At 43.1% G+C, this 27,102-nt stretch overlaps 1 protein-coding gene across 2 annotated transcripts in view; it reads left to right on the top strand.

Annotated features, from left to right (window-relative positions):
• The window catches only part of cnksr3 (cnksr family member 3), a 46,946-nt gene extending 19,977 nt beyond the window's left edge, over positions 1-26,969 (top strand). The window contains exons 4-25 of one of the 2 annotated variants that reach the window (XM_047047151.1): positions 1,231-1,318; positions 4,474-4,515; positions 5,626-5,745; positions 5,904-5,963; positions 8,289-8,357; positions 8,456-8,602; positions 9,979-10,103; positions 10,861-11,048; positions 11,142-11,228; positions 12,171-12,427; positions 14,873-14,910; positions 17,306-17,348; positions 21,341-21,394; positions 21,932-21,971; positions 22,873-23,042; positions 23,372-23,445; positions 23,816-23,887; positions 23,982-24,046; positions 24,166-24,281; positions 24,409-24,715; positions 25,606-25,793; positions 25,954-26,969. In XM_047047151.1, coding sequence (XP_046903107.1) covers positions 1,231-1,318; positions 4,474-4,515; positions 5,626-5,745; positions 5,904-5,963; positions 8,289-8,357; positions 8,456-8,602; positions 9,979-10,103; positions 10,861-11,048; positions 11,142-11,228; positions 12,171-12,427; positions 14,873-14,910; positions 17,306-17,348; positions 21,341-21,394; positions 21,932-21,971; positions 22,873-23,042; positions 23,372-23,445; positions 23,816-23,887; positions 23,982-24,046; positions 24,166-24,281; positions 24,409-24,715; positions 25,606-25,793; positions 25,954-26,157 — 2,554 coding nt within the window. In that variant the 3' untranslated portion in view covers positions 26,158-26,969. Of the gene's footprint in view, positions 1-1,230; positions 1,319-4,473; positions 4,516-5,625; positions 5,746-5,903; positions 5,964-8,288; positions 8,358-8,455; positions 8,603-9,978; positions 10,104-10,860; positions 11,049-11,141; positions 11,229-12,170; positions 13,689-14,872; positions 14,911-17,305; positions 17,349-21,340; positions 21,395-21,931; positions 21,972-22,872; positions 23,043-23,371; positions 23,446-23,815; positions 23,888-23,981; positions 24,047-24,165; positions 24,282-24,408; positions 24,716-25,605; positions 25,794-25,953 lie in introns of those variants that run through there. The other variant, XM_047047162.1, reaches the window with a different exon arrangement.
• Positions 26,970-27,102: the final 133 nt, after the last annotated feature.

Below are 27,102 nucleotides of genomic sequence, written 5' to 3'. Positions count from 1 at the left end.
GAAAAAATATCATAGCTTCAGATAATCTGCTAAACTCATTCAAGTTCATGGAGTACAGCGCAGGGGTTTCAGAAATGTGATCATTTCCGACACATAAGAACTGTTACCGCTCTGAATAATCTTATATGACCCTCAGAGAATGCTTGGGTAACATTCAACTAGCCCTGGTTTCTTCTCAGACATAGGAACTATAGTTGAAACTCAGCTTTCTCCTCTCCAGAGAGCATGGTAGAAGCACTTCATGGACATATGTATGATATTGGATACAGTCTCGTTGGTTTCCTTTAGTGTGGAGTACTGTCCAGAGAATATCCACATGAGGTCTTAGAAATCAATCATTGAGATTCTAAACTACACTTGAGTTTTGTGCACTACACTGATTTCTTCCCCAAATGTACATTTCAAAGATCACTTCCTTCCAGATTGTCAGTGACATCCAAACCAAATGTACATTTCAAAGATCACTTCCTTCCAGATTGTCAGTGACATCCAAACCAAATTTAGTATTTTATTAAGTCAACACACCAAGCTTCACAGTTGAAATGATTTTCATGTTGTTTCTGAGGTTCACTTTCAGATCAAGTGTAATAAGATCGGTTCCACCAACATATTTGGGTACCGTGTAGCGGTCTAGAGCACATTAAAGAACTCTGTTAGAGTTCACAAGTGTACGTTTGTGAGGATAGGGATGTAAAAGAGCAGAAAGAGGCGCCACTTTGGCGACACTGAGTTCTATCGCGGCTAGCCACAAACTGTCACCTAGAGACAGCTATCAGGGCAGGGTTCAGTTGGCCTATTGTTCGACTCCCTGTTAGTGTCTCCCGTGGGCCATACAATGTCACTTGGTTGTCCCAATGGGAGGTTTTGCCTTTTCCAGACCCATTCAGAATTTGGTATAGATTAGCTCAAATATGTTGTATATCAGATAGAATGCTTATTACTTATGTCTGGAGTTTTTGGGGGGTTGAAAGTTCATTATTTAGTATTGTAGAAATAACAACAATGATCAAGGGCTTTTTGGGGATGTCATCCTAATGGTCATGTAAATGTTCCTTACGTCTGTCTCTGTTTCTCTGGCTTGGTCTCTGTTTGTTTTGATTTTCCTTTTTATGTCTCTTTCTCTGTCCTTCTGTCTGTGTCTCTGTGCTTTTTTCCTTTGGTTCTCTGTTTATTTCTGTCTGTCTCTCTCTGACTCTCTCTCTCTACGTCTCTCTCTCTCTTTCGTTGCAGGACACCCCTGACAGGGATCAGTGACTTCACTGCCACCAAGAACAAGATCATTCAGCTTTGCCTGGATCTCACCACCACAGTTCAACAGGTCAGCACGTTTGTCAGCTCAACAGCACATGTATAGCTATCCCTGAAATCACGCAAGCACACACACACACACACACACAACCCACTACTCTTTTCCACTGTGGAGAGAGTGACCCGAGGGCATAAACATGTAGGATTAAGTGGCGGAGAGGGGGGTTGTGGGAAATGTGGCGAGGCAACCATGACATAAGCCTGCAGCCAGCAGTCTGAACACATTATAGCCTGTGGATGGTTTGTTTGGAGCATGTTATTTGGGTCCTTGGGTTAGCTAATGAGGAGAGCCCCAACTGGGAGGCAGTTTTACGGAAATCGTAGGCTTCACATTTACAGTGGGTTTTTTTTCTTCTTTTTAACTGGCGCTCTTTAAAAAAAGCGGTTGCCAACATTCCGCAGGCAGCCTTATTGGCTTAGCCCATGTGGTTCCTGTGGTTGCTCCTGCAAGATGTTTCCTGCCGGAGACCCCACTGTCTGTGTGTACTTCCTGTTCACAATCCACTATGTAGGAGATGAGAGGGGGAATAGATACTTGCAGCATGAAACCCTGCCATTGTCAACGCGTGTTTGATTGGGCATTTGGCTCCGACGTCCTGAAAGGTTTCATCAGGTTTATGCAAAATTTGTCAAATTCAAGGTTATTATTCTGGTTATAAAGGTGCACAAGGTTAAAAAAGAGGCCCGGGTGAAAGACTTTTGCTTGAGCAACAAAGAACTAGTTTTATAGGGTATGGTGGTTCTCTTCATCCTCCTTTGCCCCCCCCCCCGCCCAACAGACCCATACTGAAAATCACGACTGCAGGTGCCATTTTTGAAAGGAGTATTGCGTCAAATAAATTATTTTCCCAGAGTGCCGATTGCCTTGCCGATGTCTGTGATTTCAGCGCCTGGGTGATTTACTGTGAGGGGGTCTTGCCCCTGGTGTCCAGGGGAGGTGGGGGCGATACAGTTCCCACGCTGGCGTTTGAATTTAGGTATGGGGTGGTGGGGTTGAGAGTCGGGTTTTGTGATCCACCCCCTCCATCATGACTCACCTAGACCTGGGACGCAAACACAACATCCTTTAGTCCTGGCTTGTACTAGAGAATACGCTTCTCACTCTACCGGTCACCCAGAGTGAAGGCTTTTGAACGCGGCATCCTACATGAAATCAAGCAGTCAAGGTCTGGACTAGGAAGCTAACACGCCCAGCAGCGCGCTGGAACAGCCTCTCCTCTGCCCCATTCCACATCCTGCAACACACTGATAGATGGCAGGGCTGATCTGCAGGGAGTGACACACTGATTAGTTTTACTGTGGGGGAGGTTGGGCGGCCTGTTCATGAACTTCAGCCAAGAACGGTGCCTTTTCAGCCCTGGACAATTTATGTTCCCCAGCTGAATGAACACAATAGAACACAGCAATAAAACTGTGGACAAGCTGCCTTTACGGCCGACCCAGAAGGTGAGGGGTCACAGTGAGTATGAAGAGTAACGGCGGTCAAACAAGACGCAGCTCACGCTTGGTGTGATTGGATGAAGATATCCGAAGATGGAAGATGTATCGTTTCTTTTGGAACTATCTGTGATGTGACTCGGTCATAGGCTTGGTCCTCACATGTGCTTTTGATATGTGCTTGTGAGCTCCTGATGGTTGTCCCTGTCTGGTGGCTACTGCCTCAACAGCTGAGCGTCAGGATGTTGTGCCAGCGCTACGTTTTTCCACTTCATCGCACGGCGAGACAAATCCTCTTTGGTGTCAGATCAAAGGAGAGCGCAGGCCGACCAGGGAGTCATCTGATCCCTGCCCAGCGTGGACGCATGCAAGGCTGTGTCATGAGGGATCAGTCTATACCCTGGAAACTCTCTCTCACGCTGGACCTAGTTTTTCTTTTTCTCTTTTTTCTTCAGTATCTGGCTTCTGTTAGGATGGCCTGGGGTCTGCCGCTGATGGAGTTGTGGGATTAATTTGGATGGCTCCGACAGATCGTGAAGGGGATTATCTCTGAAAGACATTATAGTCTGATTATGTGAGGACGGGCTGCATGTGAGAAGAACAAGTCATTGCATGTGATGAAGTGGGGGAGGGGGTTTAGTCCATGTTTTTGTAATATATTCACTTTTACAAAGTGTCTTTTATAGCATATCTCTTTTTGGTGTGAGCAGCAATGCAGTCATCCAAACATAGACATGTTATTTGTCAAATATGTACTGGTGTGTTTAAGACGGTCTTGCCAGATTCCTTCCAAAACCGCCACACGTCCTTGGCCGTTTTTGGAAAGTAACTAAGGGGAAAACAATGTGTTCTGGTCCCCAAAAATGTAAACTGAGACCACTGCTGGTCTTTCCCTCTTATTAGATGGGCCTCAGTGTATGTTTTGGCCTGTCGGATTTGGTAGTATAAGTATGAGTAGCACGCTGCTCGTAGTGAAGCCAGCTTCTGTGGCTTCACAAGACAGATTAGCAAATCTGGTTGGTTCAAACACAACAAAAAGCTAACCAGGCAAGTTAACTTTCACATATATCTGTTACCTCAGCTGTGGTCTGGGTGGACTCTGAGAGATGCAGAGGGAGGGCCAGTGGCAGCTCTCTCTCCTGACAAAGCAGTCATGGCTGTCCCCTCCCGGGCCTTCTGCTTTTGTGTCTGTCCCTTGACTACAGCAACTGTTGCGACTTCCCACTTGCATACCATTAGACGGCCTTCACATAGGTCACTTATGTGTATTCACTGGCATCTTTTGAAGTCTCACAAAGACATTGCTTTGAGGAAGCAAGAATGCCGTGTTTAGGTCTCTGTGTGCTTGTCTGTATGGAGGTCCTAAATGTGAGTACTGTAAGTCTAGATGCAAGGCGCCTTTCTATAAACTTCTCTATGGTTTACTGTAAACCCCACACTAAGTTGTACTGCAATTACACTCTCCACTGAGTTTATAAACATGACAGACAGAGATGTCATCTGACTCTAAAAGATGTTTATTTGTGGTGGCCTTCCATCTCCCTCCTCTGCTGTATACGGATTTCAGATTTACGTATTTGATTACATATCTGCTTACATATTTACTGGCCCCCTATACTTAGTTTGATTACTTTCCTAAGCGGAAGAAGAGCCCCTTTAGGACTGTTGATGTTTACTGTTCAGAATGTGCATGTACAGTATCTAACAATGCTGTCCTGTTTGTCACAGGACTGCACCGTTTACGACATGGAGGAGAAGATTCTAGAAGTTGTGAGTATATCTCTTTTCTCCTTACAGTACGAGTTCCCAGAGACTTTAAGAGAAGGTCAATGTGGACTGGAATCTTTTACATGGAGATTAGGTGACATGCTTTCAGCACCGACTCTGGGTTTGAAGTGAAGGCACTCAGAAGGATCCCCCAGACTTTTAGTTGAGCCCCTCCTGCCTTACCCCCCTCACTATCCATCAGTGTTTCCTGTTGCTGACACTTTCCAGACTTCTAGTAGTGACACTGAACTTCCTGTCTGGCTCAGTTTGTACCCGGTGCACTCTGTCCACCACGGCCAGTGACTGACTGATTAGGAGGGGCCTCTCCTTTGTATGTGTGTCTTTCTGTCTGGCTGTTTAGCAGGGGCCTCTCCTTTGTATGTGTGTCTTTCTGTCTGGCTGTTTCTCTGTCTGTTTCTTTCTGTCTCTCTCTCTCTGAATGTCTCTTTCTCTCTGTCTCTGTTCCATCTCTCCCCCTCACTCCCCCCTCTTGGTTTTTAATGTTGGCCTTAAGTGTGAGTCACGCCTAATATGCTCAAATTGAATAGAACATAGAATTTGCACTAATGCAAGGTTGTTCAATGTCTGCGTGGAAGCATCAGTAGGAGTGGCGAGCGACATTCAAGTGCGCCGCTTGTTACTTTTATCCAAGAAGAAAAGGCCTTTTCTTCATCAAAACGTCACCAAAAAGGCCCCCATTAATTATGACAAATTGTTTAGGTTGTCCTTAATAGTGCGTGTGTCTATGGGTCAGGGGTGCCCAGGGGTTCCAAAGCTAAAGAGCTAGCTAATGGCACTCTAATGACTCCCTGACCCTTCATACCCATGCTGGTCCTACCCCTGGGACATGGGAATAATCACCTCAGTGTGAGTGACCACAGATGGGGTAGAAGACTGCTGTGACCCCTCCTCTGTCACACAGAACACTGCCACACAACACTTTCTTCAGAAGACGAGGGCTTGATTCATGGTCTAACTGGACATTTGCTATTGTGGAATCACACACTGTTGTCAAAAGTGGGCAGAGGGTTGTGAGACTGTGTTTTCACGTTTGTGGTTCGGTCAGTTTTTGTCGCTGACGGCTTTCTTTCTTTCTTTTTGTTCTCGTTGCAGTCCAAGGTCTTGAACAGCATCTGTGACCAGACTGTGAGGACAACCTCTGACCCTCTGATGAGCCAATCAACATGTCTGGATGAAGTCCAGCTCTCTAACATTAAACCTGGGGAGGGACTGGTGAGGAATGCTGGGAGTTTGGGCTTTTAAATCCAATGTTACAACTTTCTAACATCACAAGTTCAAAGCCTTTTGGTTACATTTGTCTTAAAATGATCTGGCTTGTTAATTGAGAGTTTAATGGTTTTCTTTTTAAATGTTAAATCAAATTCCTTTAGGGTATGTACATCAAGTCTACATATGACGGTCTACACGTCATCACCGGGACAACTGAATATGTAAGTTTGCTTTTTTACCATTTAAGACTGAAATGATGCATTAGTGAAGTCAACCCTGATTGGCACCTAGAAGCAACATGGTGGAATTTCAGTCAAGTTCTTTTCAGTTCGGTCCATGTTTGCATCTTCACAAATCATTAATGGTAGTTCTGATCCTAGCCTCCCATGCTCAAAGTAATTGTAGAGCATTAAATCAGGCATTCATACATCTAGACTCCAAATGTACAGTTCAGAAGTGTATCTGGAGAATCCCAGTAGACTTCTGCCACACCGTTGAACCTCCCACTCACGCACAGTGACTAATGGCCACGGGCACAATTTGCCACAGTTTGAGGATTCTCACGCCTCCACTCGTTAATCGTAGACCGTGCTCCTGGATTCATCATGAAATCGTGACTCATTATTCAGTTTGATAGTTTGCACGCCCAATTCAACCACCCATTCTTAGAGAGGGTGTTGTGTTTGTAAGAATCTGTCTAGATATACAGTGCCCTCCAAAAGTATTGGAACAGTGAGGCCAATTCCTTTATTTTTGCTGTAGACTGAAAACATTTGGGCTTGACATCAAACGATGAATGTGAAACCAGAGATCAACGTTTCAGCTTTTATTTCCAGGTATTTACATCAGGATCTGATGCACAAATTAGAAAATATCACCTTTTTGTTCGAACCCACCCATTTGTCACGTGAGCAAAAGTATTGGAACATGTGACTGACAGGTGTGTTTTGTTGCCCAGGTGTGTCCTATTACATACATTATTCAATCAATAAATACCACTGAATGTCTACACTCAGGTTCAGATTGGGTAAGATAGGTTTTGTCTATGCAGACTGTATTCAGAGGTGAAAACAACATGAAAACCAGAGCGCTGTCTTTGGGTGAAAAACAAGCAATTGTGAGTCTTAGAGAAGATGGAAAATCAATCAGAGCCATTGCAGAAACATTGGCCATAGCCAGTACAACCATTTGGAATGTCCTGAAGAAGAAGAAAACTACTGGTGTACTAAGTAACAGACGTCGAACAGGTAGACCAAGGAAAACATCAGCAGTTGATGACAGAAACATTGTGAGAGCTGTAAAGAAAGACCCTAAAACAACTGTTAGTGAGATCAGCAACAACCTCCAGATGGCAGGAGTGAAGGTATCACTATCTACTGTTCGCAGAAGACTTCATGAACAAAAGTACAAGGGCTACACCAGAAGATGCAAACCACTCATTAGCAAGAAGAATAGGAAGGCCAGGCTGGAATTTGCCAAAAAGTACAGAGATGAACCTCAAAAATTCTGGGACAAAGTTTTATGGACTGATGAGACAAAGATTAACTTTTACCAAAGTGATGGAAAGGCTAAAGTTTGGAGAAAGAAAGGAACTGCTCATGATCCCAAACACACAAGCTCATCTGTGAAACACGGTGGAGGTAATGTCATGGCTTAGGCTTGCATGGCTTCTTCTGGGACGGGCTCATTAATCTTCATTGAGGATGTAACACATGATGGCAGCAGCAAAATGAACTCGGAAGTCTACAGAAACATTTTGTCTGCCAATTTAAGGAAAGATGCAACCAAACTGATTGGCAGAGCCTTCATCATGCAGCAAGATAACGACCCAAAACACACTGCCAAAACAACAAAGGAGTTCATCAGGGGCAAGAAATGGAAGGTATTAGACTGGCCAAGTCAATCTCCAGACTTAAACCCTATAGAGCATGCATTTTACCTGCTTAAGAGGAGACTGAAGGGAGGAACCCCACAAAACAAACAACAACTGAAAGAGGCTGCAGTGAAAGCCTGGGAAAGCATCAAAAAGGAAGAATGCAAAAGTTTGGTGACGTCAATGGGTCACAGACTTGCTGCAGTTATTGAAAGCAAAGGATTTGCAACTAAATATTAAGTCTTATTCACTTAAATATGTTTTAAGTATATCTGTTCCAATACTTTTGATCACATGACAAATGGGTGGATTCAAACAAAATGTGATATTTTCTTAGTTGTGCATCAGATCCTGATGTAAATACCTGGAAATAAAAGCTGAAACGTTGATCTCTGGTCTCACGTTCATTATTTGATGTCAAGCCCAAATGTTTTCAGTCTACAGCAAAAATAAAGGAATTCGCCTCACTGTTCCAATACTTTTGGAGGGCACTGTATATTGTGTATGGTTTGAATAGTTGGCCTAATAGGAATGTTTTACAACTAAACTTGTGAAGACACATCCAAGAGAAAAAACATTAAATTGCGTAAGCATGCGCACTCTCTAAATATGATGCCTTTATGTAGTTCAGTGGTAGTTAATAGCCTCTGTCTTCTCCGTGTCTCTTTCCCAGTCTCCAGCTGATATGACGCGGAAAATCCACGCCGGTGACGAGGTGATCCAGGTCAATCAGCAAACAGTGGTGAGCACTACCCTTCAAGTGACCGCTTCAAATCGCACTTCCTGGTTGTCCCACTTGGACGACATCGTCAAAGAATTGTGTTCCCGTGTGGTTCCCAGGTGGGCTGGCAGCTGAAGAACCTGGTGTGTAAACTGAGGGAGGACCCTAAAGGTGTGGTGCTGCTCCTGAAGAAGAGACCCACAGGCACCACAGGCTTCACCCCGGCCCCGCTCAAAAACATGCGCTGGAAGCCCCCCGTAGCACAGGTAAACCCTCACACACACACACCTCGAACCCCCATCATCTCATTATCAGCTGTCATAACTCAGAGTTATTGTTCATCAAGTTCATATAACTGCACCAACTGTCAAACAAACCCTTCAGAGGGAGTTGGTGCTGAGTTCACAACAAGCACAGACAAGTGTTGGCTGGAGAACCACCCTGTGTGTTCTGCCTGGGGAAGACAAAGTAGACTTGTTCTCTACAAACTAGGAAGAGTAAACAACTAATGATGTCACTCCATCCAGGGTGTCATGGTGTGTGTGTGGTGGCAGTCGGAGACAGTGCTGGATGAGTCTACAGAGATGGAATCTGCTTGACTGGGAAGGACAGGATATGAGTGTCTGATACAGAAGTGATTTCATGAGATATGCAGATCACCATCTAATTGTCTGGCTGGGGATCCCCAGAGGGCCAGGTTGTGTTGATTTGGCCTTGCCCGCAAGGTTTCCATCTCCAACAATAGTTCCCCAACAATTTGGTTGCACCTGCTTTTTTGAAAAGGTCAAAATATGTATAAAAGGAGAATAAAATCAAGTCTCCAAAGGGACCAGGCAAAATCCTATGTTAATAAAGTTATGTAATGTGTGATCATGTTCAGCTCTCACTCCAGTTTGGACAAATTAGCCCTAGCATAGTTCTTATCCACTGACTTGCACCTGAGACCTAGATGAGTGACTAGGATTCAATGGAGGAACAATGAAGCTGCTGTAACCCTAACCGTCTTAACTATGGGCTCTTGCATCGCCTCGTCATGCCTCCAGAGGCTGTTTATACCCTGGGAAGGCCAGATGAGACGATAGCAGATCAGAGTGGGTTTCGCCGCAGAACAAAGCATCTCTCGTCATAAAGGAGAGAGCCAGTCCTTGTTTGAACAAGGTGTCAGGAATCAAAGTGTTCCATCTCAGGTTTTGATAAGATGGGCTCCAGGTTGGTGAACAAAGATGATCACACACAGGTGATTCATACAGGAAAGATTTGTAGACTGCTCTACATGGTTTCCTCAGTTACTGGGGAGTTTGAATATATAGAATTGCAAGCTTTTCTTATCTCTTTACTTTGATCCCAGATCTTTTAGTTTATGTAGGATTCAGGAACTTTGTAGGAATTCTGTGGCAAATAGGAACTGGAGCAAAAGGGAAGGAAGGAGGATTGATCATTTGGGATTTTATGAGATCATAAAATCAACATCACATAGGCATGAGGTTATTATAGAGGACTTTCCATATGTAGGGAGCCTCATGTATCCTTTCCAACAAGTCTGTTGTATGTTTAGAATCATAATAAATTTTGAAGCAAGTAGTATAACCAGATGTAGACAATGAAAGACATGTTAGAAACAAACTCGTCTTGTCTTTCCCAGAATACCTCGTCCCTGACCAAAACACAGTCTCCCGCCAGCTCGGCTAACGGTTCAACCAATAAGGAGAAGCCCGCCATCTTGGACCTGTACATCCCCCCTCCTCCCTCAGTGCCCTACACACCACGGTGAGTATTTGTAGCCATAGGAAAAGAGTACCCAACACTTTCAATTATCCAAAATGGCATTCATGCTAACATACAGCATCTTTGACGGCCTGTTTCTGTCAACGTTTGATTGTAATATCAAAGTAGCCTGGGGGCGTACCCGAGACCCTGGTATTAGTGAAGTGCGTGTGAGTAGTTGTGTAGCTGACCAGGTGAGAGGGCAGCTAGAACCTTAGAACCTGCAGTTACAGTGAGCTGTTCAGTGGTGCTCCCCCACATTACTGGGCCCTGGTCTTTGAGGTTCTGGGGGATAATGTGTGTTTCAGCAGTCCCTCTAATGGCTCGCCTGCCCCTTGGATGTTAACTCCCCCCCCCCAACACACACACACACAAATCATATGCCCGTGCACACACAGACACACACCCCTACCCACAGCACATTCTGTTCCACCGTCCTCCTCTCGCTCACGCCGCAGACGTTATGCAACTGCCTGCCTTTTATCTGCCTCCTCGCTCCGCTCCACTCTGCTCCGCTTCTCTCTCTCTCCCCCTCTGTTTTTCTTCCTCTCTCTTTGGAAGAGAGGAGAGCCGATTCTAACTCAAATTCATTTGTTGATACTAGCTCAACATTAATAACTAAAGGCGGTAATTGCCTACAGTTACAGTGAGTGGATTGGCACATATAGGAACAATGGTCTTTTACTATACCCTCTGTTCTCTCTCTTTTCACCCATACTGAAGTGATATTGTGTTATAAATGGCTGTCTCCTCCTTCCAGAGAGGGGAGGACCACTTCATACATCAGCATCAGTAAGAAACCAAAGGGTTCAGAGTCACCCAACTCCTTCCTGGACCTGGAGGGTCGCAGGCGCGTCACCGTCAGAGACCGCGACAAGCTGGCTGTGGTTTACCCTATCGAGGCCAACGTGGTACAACCCAGGATGAGGGAGCACAACCAATCTCGTGGTCAGTACCATCTCAGTGGTCACAGAATGGAAGGGGAACATTTTCCTCATCAGGGAAGGATGTGCGTTGGTTCATCCTGCTCTTGCTTTTTAGGGAAGCAACGTCCTCTCTCTATGCCCGTGGACACCTGCCTGGGAGTGGGGGATCCCTATGCCAGGCCCTTCGCACAAGGACGGAAAGGTACCTCAAACACACACACACACGTGTAGGTCACCCCTTACTGCAATATTACAACTTAACCACCAGAAATGTTATTGCATACAATCAGATGATCCAATGCATACATTTAACAAGAAACCACAAACATTTGCCGAAACATAGGATCTGCTCTGTATGTTGCCTTGAGACTGTCAAATCTGATAACTTCACTGCTTTTCCTTACCTGGTCCATAGCTACTGTAAAAAAATGTCTCTAGTCTTACATGTTGGTCTCCTTGGTCTGTTCAGAGGCAGAGCTAGCTATGCTCAGAGTTCTCAAACAATGTGTTTCTTCTTGTGGTCCAGTGACTCTGCAGTGAGATGTGGAAGAATTCTTTAATTGGCCCAGATGCCTATGCAGACCTCTGTCTCTCCATGGTCAACCTAACCAATAGAGAAAATGTGTAGTCTTCCTTTACGCTTTAAAGCCATTCTTTAGTGAATCCTGGAGGTCATTCTAGGTTAGGAACATTTAAGCTACCTGTATGTTTGAGGTTTCTTTGATGTTTAACATCCACTGTATAACGGAACAATAATTGATGTAGTCATCATTTATCAGACACTTTTATCCAGAGAAACTTGCAGAGGGGGATTAGAACCTGCAACCTCTTGATTTTCTGTCAAATCAAAGCCAAAGTCTTCAGCTTCAACTCCAATCAACTAAGTAGCAACATTTCAAACAGCTTAAGATAGTTACATTTTGTATTTTATACGCTAAGTGGAATATGAAAGGTTACTAAGTCAAGTAAGAATATAAATATATTTACATAAAAGTGAGAAATAAGACATATTTAAAGTGAGGAACAGTAGTAAGTAGTGCAGATAGATGGTGCAAATGCTCCCCACTTGTCCATGCACATTGTAGCTCTGGTACAGATAATGTCGACTCGCTCCCTGAGTGTGTGTGTGTGCTCTGCCTTGAAGGTGAAGACCTCCTGTACAGATACCTGAGTAACGAGCGAATCCCAACCATCGCTGAGGAGGTGTCGTCAGCAGCGCACCCCTACAGGCCATCCGGGGAGCGACAGCTGGTCAGAGGGGTGGACCACATCCGGGGCAGCCTTTACCTGGCCAACGCAGACCTGCACAACAGCGCCACCATTCCCTACCAGGACACCCCCGGCAAAAAGACCCCAGTAGCCTCCGCTACCAAACGCCCGCCAGCCGAGCCCTCGCTACTGGTCAGTTGGATCACGCGGCTTAAGCTATTGACTCACTGATTCCTGCCCTGGGGCTTCCTGTATCCTGTCTCGTGTCTTCCTCCGTGCCTATTTTTTACTGTTGGCTGTTTTGCAGTGGGCTCACACTTCTCTCTCACACCTCTCTCCCCCCCCCCCCCCCACCCCCCAACTACCTACCTGTTGTTACAACTACTACACCTCCTCAACAAATCCTGCTACATTAGAACTCACCATGTTGCATTGACCCTTAACCTTCCCCTCAGTCTCCCTAAGGTGTCAATCCCACCTCAAACATGCCCAGGTCAATCAGGAATGTTTCACAGAAACTGAGGGAGGACTTTTCAGTTTGTAGGGAAGATTTTGTAATGTGTGTTTTGGTGGTAGTTTTACCAAAAGGAATTGTATTTTTATGAACAGACAGGAGGAATGATTCAGGTTTAGGGTCGTAAGGCCTTGTAAGGTTTATTTTGTACATTTTTTATACCTTCATGTCACTGTTGAGGTTCTCTCTGCTCCTTGTTTTTGATTTTCACTAGCCAGTGTTTTTTTCCTTTTTTATATATATACATATATATATATATATATATATATATATATATATATATATATATATATATATATATAAATATTGCTCTGTTTCAAGTGCTGTGCTACATTTGCTTCAAACAGATTATCAGAAAAGAGGAAAAAAACACCTTAAGTTTTGTTCAACCATTATTTGATTGTAGCTGTTGATTTCTTATGTAACGCCCTTTGTACTAGTCAGTTGAATACACACTGCCAAAGGTTGCCTCTTGAACTATGCATTATACTATTGTGGACTGTCACTGGGACAGTTTGATGCTGCACTGCCAGGTATAGAAGGGAGGTGACATGGTTTGTCCCCAATACTTTGGGTACACAGCAAATCTATGCACTCAGCTTTCCCTGCTTCTTTCTACTGCCTCGTTTGTCAAGCTTGCAGACAGGCTGCTCTGTGATCAGAACACACGCACACAGAGCAGTTTGACACTAATTAGCCCTTTGAACCATGGATGTGTCAGAGCTCTCTTTAGAGTTACTGGCTAGGTCGCTTCTCCGTTAGCTACATGGTTAGCATAGGATGCTATATTTAGCATCTGTCTGGTGTTACAGCTCAAGAGTTAGACTGACAGTATTATACAAAAACACATGTCAAGAGAAATGTCAATAGAAATACAGTTGTACCGTATATGCCTTTTGTAATTTGAATAGTATTTTATTAAAGGTACAGTTGAATCCAGTGCTTGTTTGTAATGTCTTTATTTTTACGTTAATATAATAGGCTTACATATGTTTTAGGGTTTGCATTCCTGTGAATGTGGGGTATTTAATAGATGTACAACTTATAGGAATCTCAACCAGACAGGCAGCACATTGGTGTAAAAATGTATTATATCTGAATTACTCCAGCTTCCAGACACTTGGTGAATATGATTTGCTCTTTCAGAGTGAACTTGACTTAAGTTTTTGAAGTGTATGGTGGAACTGGATAGATCAGCTCAGGTTACCTTGTCTCTGTCTGCAGGTAAATCTACTGTCACCCTAACTAGACTTCTCACTGAACTTTCAGTGAAAGCAACTGTATTGTTTAGATAATTATGCAGTCCCGATATCCTTTTGCTTGACATACAATACTGTCTTTTAATTCTTTTGGGCTATGTAAAGATATTTGTTGGAAAAGATTCTTGAAAGACTATTAGACGTTCAAGACATTTTGAGAAGACAAAAGTTTTTTTTCCACATGAAAATGAAGAGCCACAACTGTCAACAACTCATCAGTCTGGCTCACTTTATCCCTCCAATCCTATCTTTTTCTCTGTGTTCATGCATGAACTGACTGGGGCCTCTTCTCTAATCTCCCCTCTCTTCCTCTCCTCCACCCTGCCCTAGCCTACCCCTGCTATGGTTGCCTGTGGTCTGTACTTATCTGCATGTGCTCACTCACTGCGGTCCTAAACTAAACACAACCTGTGCTCTGCTTTACCCTTCCCCCACGCTTGCCGGTTCCCTATAACGCCACAGGTCTTGCATGCTGATATGTAAAGAAAGACGTTCTGTGCTGAATGATTTGCTTTCATTTGACTGAATGATGTTGAATGTGTTGAGTGATATTTACTGCTTTTAACCTTTTCCCAAAGCTTTGGGGAATGGCAATTTAGCCATGCAGATGAGAAATGAGAAGATACTACTTTTTGAAGCGTTCAGCTAAATATTAAATATCGGATCACTCTAAAGATGATAGTTACCTAGTCCCATTATGCTATGCAATGCAAATTGGTAGTGTTAAAACAACATAAAAAACTAAAATGGGATGATTTGAGCCATATAGACAATGGTTAGCCATATAGTATAGACATCTGTGTAGGATAGAGGATGTACTGGATTGAGGATATGTTAACCCATCACGCTCTGTGTCCATCTCAGGTGTCTAACTGGCGCTCCAGCAGTGACATCATCAACAGGTGGGTATGGCCAAATACGGCTATATGACGTCACACAACATTTGCACTTGCATAGTTTCATTTAGCAGATGTACAAATGATGCATACACACAAAGTACAGCAAAAGATCCAGGATCACAAGTGTATCGTTCTTACAGTATAAACTTGTAAAACCAACAGGAAACAACACTAGTCATACCACCAACAACCCACGCTAGGAGAAATGTCTGGAGAGTGAGAGGTTTGAAAGGTCGTAAACAAACAGTCAGTTCTGGTCATATCTGAGGGATCAGATGGGTTGTAGGAAGATCATATTTACAGTGAATGGAGGAGCTGTCCCCCATACCTATCCAACCCCCTCAGATCTACATTGGTGTTGTGGGTATGGTGCTAATTAAGAGAACATGCCCGTGGCTTTAACACCTTATTAAATCCAGCTGTGAGGCAGGAATCTCTTTAAAGCTCGTTAGTAAGGTGGGTGGCCTGCAGACCTGGGTCAATTACACAGATCAATTACCTGAAAGTATTTGAAATAAATTAAGGTGTGTTAGATGCATCTCCCACAGTTTGGCACTCAGAGTTTGATCTATGGGTTTAAGTGAGATGTTTCAAGAACACTGAAGGATCTGGCTGTTCAAACAGTTGTGGGCAGAGGTCTGCTGGCCTGGTCTTTATTCCCAGGGAAAGTATGCTGTCAGAAATGATCCTCCGTGTCACGGTGTCAAATGCAAGATAACAAACAGACAGGCGACTTGGAAGCATCATACTAAACCATATACCTGACATCTAATAGCATGCCATCCACAAGCATAGCATTCTTCAAATGAATGAATAGAAATAACAAACCCAACCTTACTTTTGCATTGGGTCGTATCTTAGTGTCACTAACCCCGTCATAAACCCTCTACTTTAATCACTCTCACCAAAACTGGTTAAAACAACATTAAAGCAATGTCGGTCTTCAAATCGTGATTTCCTCATAAATCTCTATAAATAGGACCAACCCACCCCCCTCCTCGCCATTGTGGTGGTGATGTCAGAAGAAACGGCGATCGCCCCCGTCCTTCCGGTGGGGTCTTTGCTTTCTTACCAACCCGGGGGGGGTGAGTCCCCTCATTAACACTTTGATTGATGACTAAACGCCACCCCCATCCATCTATTTTAAGACACCCCCCCTCCATTCCTGTCGCTATCTCTGCCTATTTGTCACACTCTTGAACAAGAATGACATCTGCTGTACGGGCAAAAGCCTCTGACTACTACAAACAAAACCTGAATGCAAGCACTTCAAATGACATTGATTCAAAACAGGGAGATTTAGATGTATCATATCAATTCAGCTTCTTCGCATTTTATCATCAATCTAAAAACAGTTAAAGGTAGGTAAGATTGTTGGAAAAAAAGTGTCCCTTATAAACATATTAGGTAAGCTAATGAGGCCCTGTGAGAGTTGTTCGGAACTGAGCTGTCTGTGTTGCTAATGTCAATTTCTAATTCTGGAGCGGCCCACTACTTTCCAGCCAAATATGTTCCTGCAATCCTGTTCCAGCAATTCGTCTTTGGCGAGGCCGGCCTTCCGCCCTGGCTTATTTGGTGAAACCACTTTCAATCAAACATGAGCTAGAGGAAAGAGAAGATCAGACAAGTATTAGGGGTGCTGTTTCTCATATTTGAATGTATTTTATAATGTTGCAGCTTTAACAGGTTAATAAGTGCCTCATGAGAAATTATTAATGGGAAGACACAGGAATGCCTGTCATAAATGTAACCATGCTATCTCCTCTGATAACGTAAAGCCACATCTAAGGGTTCAGTGAACTGCATGTATGTATTGACGAGGAATGTAGAATTTAAGGAATCAGTCAGAAGGGGAAAAACAAACTCCAGATGACTTTGTACTCTGAAATTGCAGGGCGAGGCCAGACGTTTTCTGACGTAAATCTAATGTATTTAAAGTCAAGCAAGCTCTGCTGTGAAGCTCAGCACCACAGCATTGTGGCTGTTTGCCCAATCATCAGTGTCTCGACAGAGCACAGGAAGAATGTCTGTCCTCCAAAAGTATCCACAACGTTGGTTTTGTTTGAGCCAAATTACTAAGTGGACTAAAATGAAACATAGATAATATATAATGAGAGCCTGAGTGTAAGTTACACTAAAGCACTAAATATGTGTCTGGGAAGTTTTGCTTTACCTCATTTGCCAGCTCAAAGCCTCAGTGGTATTCCATTTGTAATGCAGGGGGTCAATAAAGGGGGTTACAAGCAACATTGTTGTGACTTGTGAAACGTTTTATCTGTGGACAGTGAATATTATCACACTAACACTACAATTTAGACCCCTTGGTGACCCTGCCATTGGTCTATTTTTGAGCAAGTGTCATTTGTGTGGGATCTAATTGGTTCGTCTCTCTCTCCAGATACAGCCAACCACACATCCGTTCCTGGTCCTTCTCCCAAGCGGTAAGAACCACTCTCCATGATCCTGTCCTCATACTGTGGGGGCTCTCAGAAGGATTGTGAAATCATAAGGAACAGTAAATATGTCACACTTTTTCAGTTCTCTGTGGCAACCATTATGCTTCTCTCTCAGCATATTGTGGGAAAACAAATTTGGGCATCACATTCTGTATTATCAATTTTTGTTGTTGTTTAAGAACAACTGGTTATATACTCAAGGGAAGACTGGATTACTTTAGTGGTGGGGTCCCTCCCTTTAACTACAGGCTCTGGTGCATGGTCATAAACACACAGGAAACAAGAAGGAAATCTATATTGCTATGCAAGGAATGTGTGTGGCCTTGAACTCTACACCTCTGTCAACCATGACAATCCCTTTATTTCTTTTTTCCTATACACTACACACACTTATCCATCTCTCTCACACACACATCTGTTTTTCTCTCACAAACGGACACACACACATCATCCTCTGCAACTCTTTAAAAGTCAATCATATCAGTTATTAGATACAATAAAGCAGAAAATCTAAAGTATATTGTCAAAAGAGACATATTGGTCTGTCTAAACCTCTTTGGAATTTGCAGTTGTGGAAACCTATTCAGTACTTATTGGGCATGACGTGGGGATTGAATTACCTGGCCCTAACCAACAGCATGCAGTGAGACATGAGATCCCTTCCCCACCACCACCCCAATATCCCAGCTTGCCATGAATTAATGTCCGCCCCTCAGTCACACATGGCGGTCATAGCACCTCCACTGAGGTCAGATAAATGACCACAGAGTCACTAGTGACAAGTGAACAAATCACTGGTATACTGGATGATGGTATGAAGAACTTATTACTGTGCCAAACGAGACAACCTTGACCCCAACCCCTCTGTACCAAACCTGATCAGATGGAGGGTGGGTTTCAGAAAGATGAATGCCGTGTAAAACCATTGTGTTTGTTTTGTGTCAGCGTGTCTTCATTGGATTTTATATGTGTCTGTGAGTGTGTCTGTGTTGGTATTCATGTGTGCACATGATTAACACAGCTCTCGAGTTACTGTATCTCAACTTGTCCACGATGACCTCAACAGGGGTTGTGGCACTGCTGAACAGGTAATTACCACAAACAGGCTTCCTACAGCGGGCATGGAGGAGAGGAGGCCATGCCAGTCTCCCTGCAGTCCCTGGGCAGCAGAGAACCTGATACCATCTCCCCCTGGCCCCGCTCCCCCTTGCCTAGTGTGAGGAGGACACAAAGAATAGCTTCTCTGTGTCTACCAGTGAGAGCGTCATTGCTCCAGAGCAGGACCCAGGGGGAATATTAGCTAAGTGCCGTGACAATTCCCAGCATGGAACGTGATGGGAGACTTAGCCTACAATTGTGTGACCAATCCACATTCTCATGAAGACTACGGGGCTCCCACATGAACTGTGGTGAGATTACCTCATGTCCCCTGAGAGCAGTCTTTGCATGTACCTAAAACACAGTCTGTTAAATCTTTTGTAATGTGACATACAGAGTCTTTTGTTTTAGAAAGAATGAGGAGACCAAAAACAGCATTGAGTGTGAAGCTTCTGATTACTTCGATATATCCATGTGAAAAGGCAATGCCCTGTTTTATTGTTTTTGGTGTGGACAATAGGTTTACTTGATATGCATATGAGAGAGAGGGAATGGGGTAAGAATAGGAGACGGAAACAAACCAGATATTGAGAGAATGAGAACATCAGGAAAGAAGGACAGGGACATTATATTGCTATGGGATTCATGTGATATGAAAAGCCCGGTGAGAAGCCTCCCTTCCCAGCTCCAGGATTCAGGAATGTGCCTGGTTACCACAAATTGTCCCAGCACACTGAGCACAGGGAGAGCCTGCCACATCCGATTCACGATGCAGATAGCTGCTGCCCTGCTTACACACACAACCTGCAGGCCCAGAGCACTCATGCACACAGACTGTGTTATGGCTATAACTACAGCTCCCCACAGTAGAAGCGGATGGGGTGTTGATAGCCATGCCGCAGGCTCCGATTTCTCAAATTTCCTCTCAGAAAACAATAAGTGGGCCTACAGGACTCTGATGTGAACATAATTTCTTCTTTCGTCTATCCTGAAGCACCTCCGTAACAATATATTTAAACTATCCCACTGTATTAATGGGTTTAACAGATTGGAATAATTTCCTGATAATGGACATTTTATTGAAATTGTTTGCACAGATGATTGGTCGAAGTTGCCACGGTGGGGGAAATAACTTAATTAGATTTTGACGTGTGGAACGTTCAGATTGGCTGAAGTAGGTTTTAGGCGGTGCGAGAGTGACATCTTGTGGTCAGTCAAATTTGCCACAAAAAAATCTTTATCATTATTATTTGAGAAATTGTGATTACATACTGTAGTATGGTACATGCTCCGTAACAGGAACTGATTGGAAGTGTCGCTCCAATGCCACTGCCTGAGTCACTCCCCAGGGAAGTTCTTGTTTATGGTGTTGCAGCAAAACGTCATGTTTACTAAAGTTTTGGCTAACCTTCGCCAATGCATTTCCGTCAAATTCGGCGTTTTCAGAACTTGGTTGCAGGTATGTTTACTCGCATAACAAAGCAAAGTTGGCCTAGTTAACAAATCTATGTAAATCGAACAAACATTTAATTTGGGAACTTATTTTGAGGCTAGTGCTAAATATTTTGGAGTTAGAATTAGGCTAAATCACTTTCAGAATCCATCTAAGCTACAGACATTTAAGGTCAATAACCTAAATCACAGTGCTTCTATTTGCTTCATTGCCAGTCTGGCCTTGCAATGTTGAACCATGGACTGTGCTGTCTGATAAGTAGTAGCCTATTCACCTCCAATTGTCCTCAAGGCAATCTAGGTGCTTTTTCATTCACGTTAAAAAATAGATTCTTCATTCAGAGGGTTTCCTTTACACGTGCAACCCAGTAGCTGAAACAGTAGCGACCACCATGGGGCCCCAGTCATCATTGCTTCCGTTAACAATACACGTGTTGAGGAATATGAGAGACAGGGTGGAGGCGGGATAATACTTCAAGCCAGTGGTTATGTATAGGGTGGGAAGCAGCGAGACGTATGTGGTTATAACTGAAATCAGGAGATCGGAAGTGGGCGAAATTGTTTACTTTGGTTTGTTTGAGACGCATCCCCATCGTGTAGACAGCTTTACTGTAGTTGGGCTTTTTTGTGTGGTGTCGACTGAAGCTACCTTGGGCCTTAACTTTTTAACCATCTGAGGCATCGTAATTGTATGGACTGACTCTCCCTTTATTGATACCCTTACATGAAGGACTGCGGCACCCTAGAGCACATCATGACCATGTTACTGGCCATGTATGAGTGGATTTCGAAGGTCAGCCACTCACTCTCTAGAAGCTACCAGATTTGAGTCATAATATTAAAATCCCCAGAAAGGTATGGGCACAACAGAAATGATATGAGAATGTCTGGATTATGTTATTGGTCAAGACCAGGGGTAAATGTGAAAATATCTGCTCAAATCAAGAATTGACAATTTAAAGTACTAGACCTGTAGGTGGATTCCAGGTTAGGAATGTCATATGAGTGGATGAAACATGAATTTGTCATGAATGACAATTGAACATTTCCTCTTTTTGCTGACTCAATTGATCTTTGAGGAACGGTGACAGTTTGGATTAGCCTTCACTGGGAAATGATTACACAATTATTTCTATTGTCACATTTGTAGTTTTGTTTAATAGATTCTCTGATATCAACAATGTTTCAAATAGTGTTTTTTGACAAGGGAAGTTTCCATTTGTAGATTACATGTGGCAGGCCCCATAAGGGGAAAAATACACAGGCAGATACATTTCCATTTCTATTTATGACATCACATCCTGTCAGTGTGTTGAAAGCACCAACTTAGAGGTTTATCCCCACACAGATACACATGCTACAATGTGCAGAATTTGTTTAGATACTTTGAGTTCAAGGAATAAGCTGAAATAGCTCTCTTTCAACAGGCTTCCTTCCCCATATCTCTGGCTCCCTCTATGGCTACTGATGACTACAATCCCGTAAGTAACATTTGAATGCAGAAAAACAATAAAAGGTTTTTGACAGAAGTTTTCCTTTTGCTGCCTGTTGTGCTCTTGATTTATAAGTTGTTTTAGTTCTGGAATATGCTGAGCTGGTGACTGCTTCTGCTATGATGTTTGGCTACTGCCAATTGATGTGAATGAAGCAGGCTAATTAAGGTGAAGGTTGTTTGTAGACTAACAATCAGGATGTGGACATACATGTGTCTGTGCTCATACATATTTTGTGAGAGACAGAGAGAGAAAGAGAAAAGGGAGGGGGTGCACACAAGCGAAAGAGGATGCTGTCAACGAGAGAGATAGAGGCAGAGAGAGCTGAAAGAGAAGCATTTGACACTTGGGGTGAGAAACAGGATGTTCCAGTCAGACTTTGTTGAAAACTGCGCTGAGGTTAGTAGAAGAAGGACTCTATCGGGCTGTACTTCCTCCAATGTCCTGTTATAAACAAGCCAATCCTGATAGCATCTGTTAACTGCTAACCCTCTGACCACCTGCTTTATCCTCCTACTATTCAAGGTTTCCCTAAGACAGAAGTCCAGAAGAAAAGCCAGAGGAGGTAAGTTGTCACCTTAGTCCTTATTATCTGCTGCTGTGCTGTCTGTGGGGGCCTGTGGCTGTGCCCTCGACTGTAATTTGTCCTTATGTGGGCGTGTATTAAGTCACATTGAAATGAGAGTGCATGGAGCCTTGTGTTGAAGATGCATTTAGTCAACAGCAAGAGAAAGCAAGCTTCTGGTATACTGGTTGTGGTTGATTTGGTGCTGATCAGGCTTGTGTTTTATTGAGTGAATATTGACTCATTTCTCGGAAGACTTTGGGTATATTTCAATGTTATCAATTTACACAGGTAGGTGGAACTTAGCTTGAAGAGCTTCTGCATTTGCTGTGTTTGGTAGCATAGTCATACATGTCAGTAGTTGTGTAGGCACTGTCAACAAGAGTAATAATGATGTGTCTGCTGTGCGGTCTGATGTGAGCATGGTAATTTACAATGTAGAGTTATCATCAGTGGATTCATTTACATTAATTTACGTTATACTTCATTGGGTGTTGTATTTGTTCCTATGCAGCTCATGATGAACAACTTTTAGATAAACTAGAAAGTTATTAAAATAGCGTGTGCTGGATCAGGTTTGGAATGAAAACAACCTACATGGTATGGTAGCTCTCCTTGAGGGTTTAGGTTGGTTGAGGGCCAGTACTATGGGCGTATGTGAAGCCCTCTGTGACATGCTTGCGTGTAAAAAGGGCTATACAAATACATTTGATTTGATTTCCAGGAACAGGGTTGTGCAGCACTGAACTGTATATGTGCTTTAAGGACAATTTCAACGATGAGTCTAGCCAACATTTTTGAACTAAAGTAAACTGTATTAGAACTGATGTTTGAAAAGATACTAAGTTGATATTGTATCTTGTGCAAATAATGTTGAAATGTATCAAATGTATATGTGCAGGCAATGTGACAATGAGCAGGAGAAGGATCTCGGTCAAAGAACTGGGCCAGCCTGACCACCAGGGTTGGCTCTACAGAAAGAAGGAGAGCAAAGGCTTCCTAGGCTTGAAATGGAAGAAGTACTGGTTTGTCCTGAAGAAGACCTCTCTGTACTGGTACTCCAGCCAGCTGGTGAGTACTTCTGCTAGGCTAAATGCTAGCCTAGCTCATGATCAGTCACAGGCCCTCATTGCTTCAGTTGTCAGTTCCACTGCTATCTTCAGCGCTGCTGGAAAGGAATCAGGCTGACATGTGGTCATTTCCTGAAACTAGATGTGTCAATGTTTTCTTCCTGAGTTACTGAAACGTATGCCTACGGATTACTGTCATAGATACACAAATATAGCCAGGGTTTTGTGTAAACATGTATTTGAAGGCATTTGGATAAACATTAACATTTCAAGTAAATAAAGATATTTCAGTCTTATGAATGGTTTGGAAATTTGCTTTTTGTTTTTCAGGCAGAGAAAGCAGAAGGATACATCAACCTAACAGACTTCATGATAGACAGAGCCATGGAGTGCAAGAAGAAATAGTATGACTGAACTCTCATATCTGTCCTATTTTTCTGTCATTTTGTTTGTAGTTAAGGATACATAAGACCACAGGAGATTGAAATGTCTAGTTTTATAACCACAAACTTAAACAGTGGTAGTACCTCAAACAATTGCAGGAAGTAGTTTCACTGTCAAATATCACCTATTATCTGTCTTACAGAAAAAGACTGTTAAATAGTTAAACACGACACTCTATAAAATATAAACTTGAAGATGTAAATGTTTTCAAGTTGGAATTATCACCTCTCTTACAGTCAAAGTGTAAATTAATATTACACAGTAATCTTAGCATTGATCTTTGAACTCTTAATACAATTCTGTATAATTCTAACCCCCTTTTATTTCCAGTGCCATCAAAGCCTGTCACCCACAAGTCATGATGTTTTACTTTGCTGCAGAGAGCAATGAAGACATGAATACGTAAGTCACATGACAACAATGAATTGCTGAGTTGTTTGTGCAAACAAAGCCTTAGAAGTACAGTAGAGTGGATTATTATTGCATTTTTTTGCAGTTGGTTGAATAAGCTTGGACTTGCTTCAATTCAGTATGAGTCAACAGAGAGCAACACTGCTGCTGGTAAGGCCTCCGCTTTGTGTAGACACCAGTCAGAACACTGGTTTTATTTGCTATAGGCCATTCTGTTGATTTTGACAGTTTCATTGACTGATTGCGCATGCGTTCGTTTGTGTGTCAAGAGTGTTACAGCGAGGCCAGTGATCACGAGGAGGCTGAGACAACGGAAGCCCCCCCTCCACCCTACTCTGAGGAGATGAGTCAACAATCTATGGATGTGGGTGTTTCGTCTGGCCAGGTCGGTTGACACGAGTTAACTTTGCTCAATCACTAATGACTAATTCTTCCCAAATTCAATTTCAGATCTAGTTTCAGAGACGGTGTTCTTGGCTTCTGCTGACGTACAATACTTGTGTTTCTCTCAGGGCACGCTCCCTCCTCCTTACTCCTCCCCCCTTCCCAGTGAAGCCAATGGCTCCCTCTCCTCACCTGTAAGCACCATGACATCGCAGAGCTCCGCCTCCTCGCTGGCCAAGCACCGGCAGTCATGGCTGGACCTTGTTTCGCAGGCCTCCCCTGTTGCCGGGGAAACGCTGGTGTGTTCGGTGGAGGTCCACAGACATGGCCCTCCACATGAGGAAGAAGAAGAGGAGCCTCTGGAAAATGCAGCCAGCGAAGACTCTGCCATTCCTGAGGGTCAGACTCAGGTGCCAGCACTGAATTCAGAAGAAGGTAAGACTGCTGGACACTTAGGAATACATCGTTGTTGTGTTGAATTTGTAGGGGAAGTTGTAGAGGGATCATACCATTAGTGTAAAGGGCCCCATTGTCGTCCACTTTTAATCTCCAATGTTCGGGAACCCATTATCGTCCACAACCGTTTCTTCCGTTCATTTCTTAAAGAAGATATGCAGCAGCAACGAAAGAAAGTAATTCATCGATATGTACACATCTTATATTGCTGCACACCAAATTACAGCTTCTTACTCTGAGATTTGAGTTTGTAAATACGCTCTCAAACCGTATGTGTAGCATCTGCCTTCCACAGCGCCAAACTGACATTTCTCCATTGAAAGTGGTTGGGTGGACGATAATGGGACCCCCTGGCTAACTACTAAAATCTGGAAAGTAACATATCTAGGCATATCCTGATTGGATTTCAAAACCGGAATGTTATAATATAGGTGTGTATCTATATATTAAAGTACAATGCTGTGACTTCACTTTTTTAATTTGTATTATAACACAATTTTGGTAAAATTTCTAACGAGCGTTTAGAGCTAGGTGGACGATAACCACAATTGGACTTACTTACATGTGAAGGGTGCCTGAGGCATTTGACTGTTATCAGACTTGTAAGGAGAAGCACAAGCACACCACACTTCCTGCTTGCGTAATATCACAGCTTCTGTTTTTAAGACCAGGAAAATGTCTGTTTTGTGTGTTTGCTAATTATGGATTGGCCAGGGACCAAAACAGACAATCAGTTTTAATTCTATAATCAAGGAAACCAAAATAATTTAAATACTTTGTGTTCATCTTATTCTTGTACTGTTATTTTGTGTGTGGGGGGGTGCATTTGGAGACCATAATGACACTGCCCTGCATATGTCTACTCCCAGAGTGTCAAACGAACTCAGATGAGATGGAGAGACTCTACATCCATCTCAAACAGGCCAGTCTCTCCCCAATTGGAGAACGCAAACCATCCACCAAGAGGGACTTCAGAGCCTCGTTTATAAAGCGTTGCAAGAACCAGACCATTAACGACAAACTGCACGTCATCAGAACACTGAACAGCACTCTCAAGGTAGGGTTATCTGCATGGGAACTTTTATCTACATGTATCACACTTGGTAGCATTATTTAGTATGTAGATGCATGGTTTCTGAGTGTGCATACAATGCTTGCTTATACATTCTCTCTACTATTTTCTCACTCATACTCATCCTCCTTCTTGCTATTGACAGTCTAAGGAAGCAGACTTGCAGACACTTGAGCAGGTGCTTGCGGACCCTGAACTGACATCAGACACATTCAGGGAGTGGAAAGAGGCCAACACCCCCTTGCTGCAGGATATATGTCAAAGCCATGGCCCCCAGAGGGCAGCAGAGGAACATGCTCCAGCAGCAGCAGCCGCCATTTATGTCCCAGTGGTGGAGACCAGTTTATAAAGACTGAAAACCATAAAGATCGTCAGACTCACTGCCATAATCTGCCTGGACCCAGCACTAAGGTCCTCAAGTTGACACATATGTGGACAGTTGATCTAAATGAGCCTATTTTTCCCTTAGCTGAGATGGTGCAAGCATTTTGGTGTATTAATTTATGTTTGAGTATTATTTTTTACTGTTGAGATATAAAGAATGTTTAGTAAGATACACAAATGTTTTCAGGCTGTGTGACACATTTTTATCTGAAGAATAGGAATTGCTTTGATATTTTGAATTGTTGGACATATTGAGAATATGTATCCATCATTCACTCCATTTGAAAACACTTTTTGTTCTGTAGAGTAAGTGTTTTAGTACTAGAAATAACAGCGTTGAACAAGGTTCTGACTTTGTATGTTCATATTAACACCTCAGACGAGCACTACCGCCTTATGACTTATGTAGCTACGATTTTCTTTGGAACTACCCTGGCTTTTAACTTGATGTGATCCACAGTTATGTTGGTGTCATTCATGTGTCCACGTGTTACCATTCAGCACAGCTGGTGATATCTACATGTATATATGTTTCATGCAGCAAATACCAGTTGTATGGACAAGATTGCAAGTGGCCTATGTCTAGTATCGAATAATGAAGCCTGGGTATGTTTTAGCTTTGATGAATCTTCTACATTGTTTTAGCATTGTAAATAACATTGTAAATAATTGTAAAGTGTGATTTAGCCTGTTACAGCGATTCTGTTTAAATGTTTATACTGCGGGCTCTTGTCAGTGTCTGTAATTAGAGAGTAATAAAGGAATGCATTTATGCATAAAATATTTTGGCAGTATTATTTTACCGTTTACCTAACAGCTGGTTTTTCCATTGGAATACATTTAGCGGCTCGTGTGAGTGACAGTACAAACATGAAAGTGATACGAAAATTGTTTGTTGTAATGTCTGTTT

Source organism: Hypomesus transpacificus, chromosome 3 (assembly GCF_021917145.1).
Source record: "Hypomesus transpacificus isolate Combined female chromosome 3, fHypTra1, whole genome shotgun sequence".
Classification (NCBI taxonomy): Eukaryota; Metazoa; Chordata; class Actinopteri; order Osmeriformes; family Osmeridae; genus Hypomesus; species Hypomesus transpacificus.
Note: the sequence above shows the minus strand (reverse complement) of the source record. Positions and strands in the feature narration are given on the sequence as shown.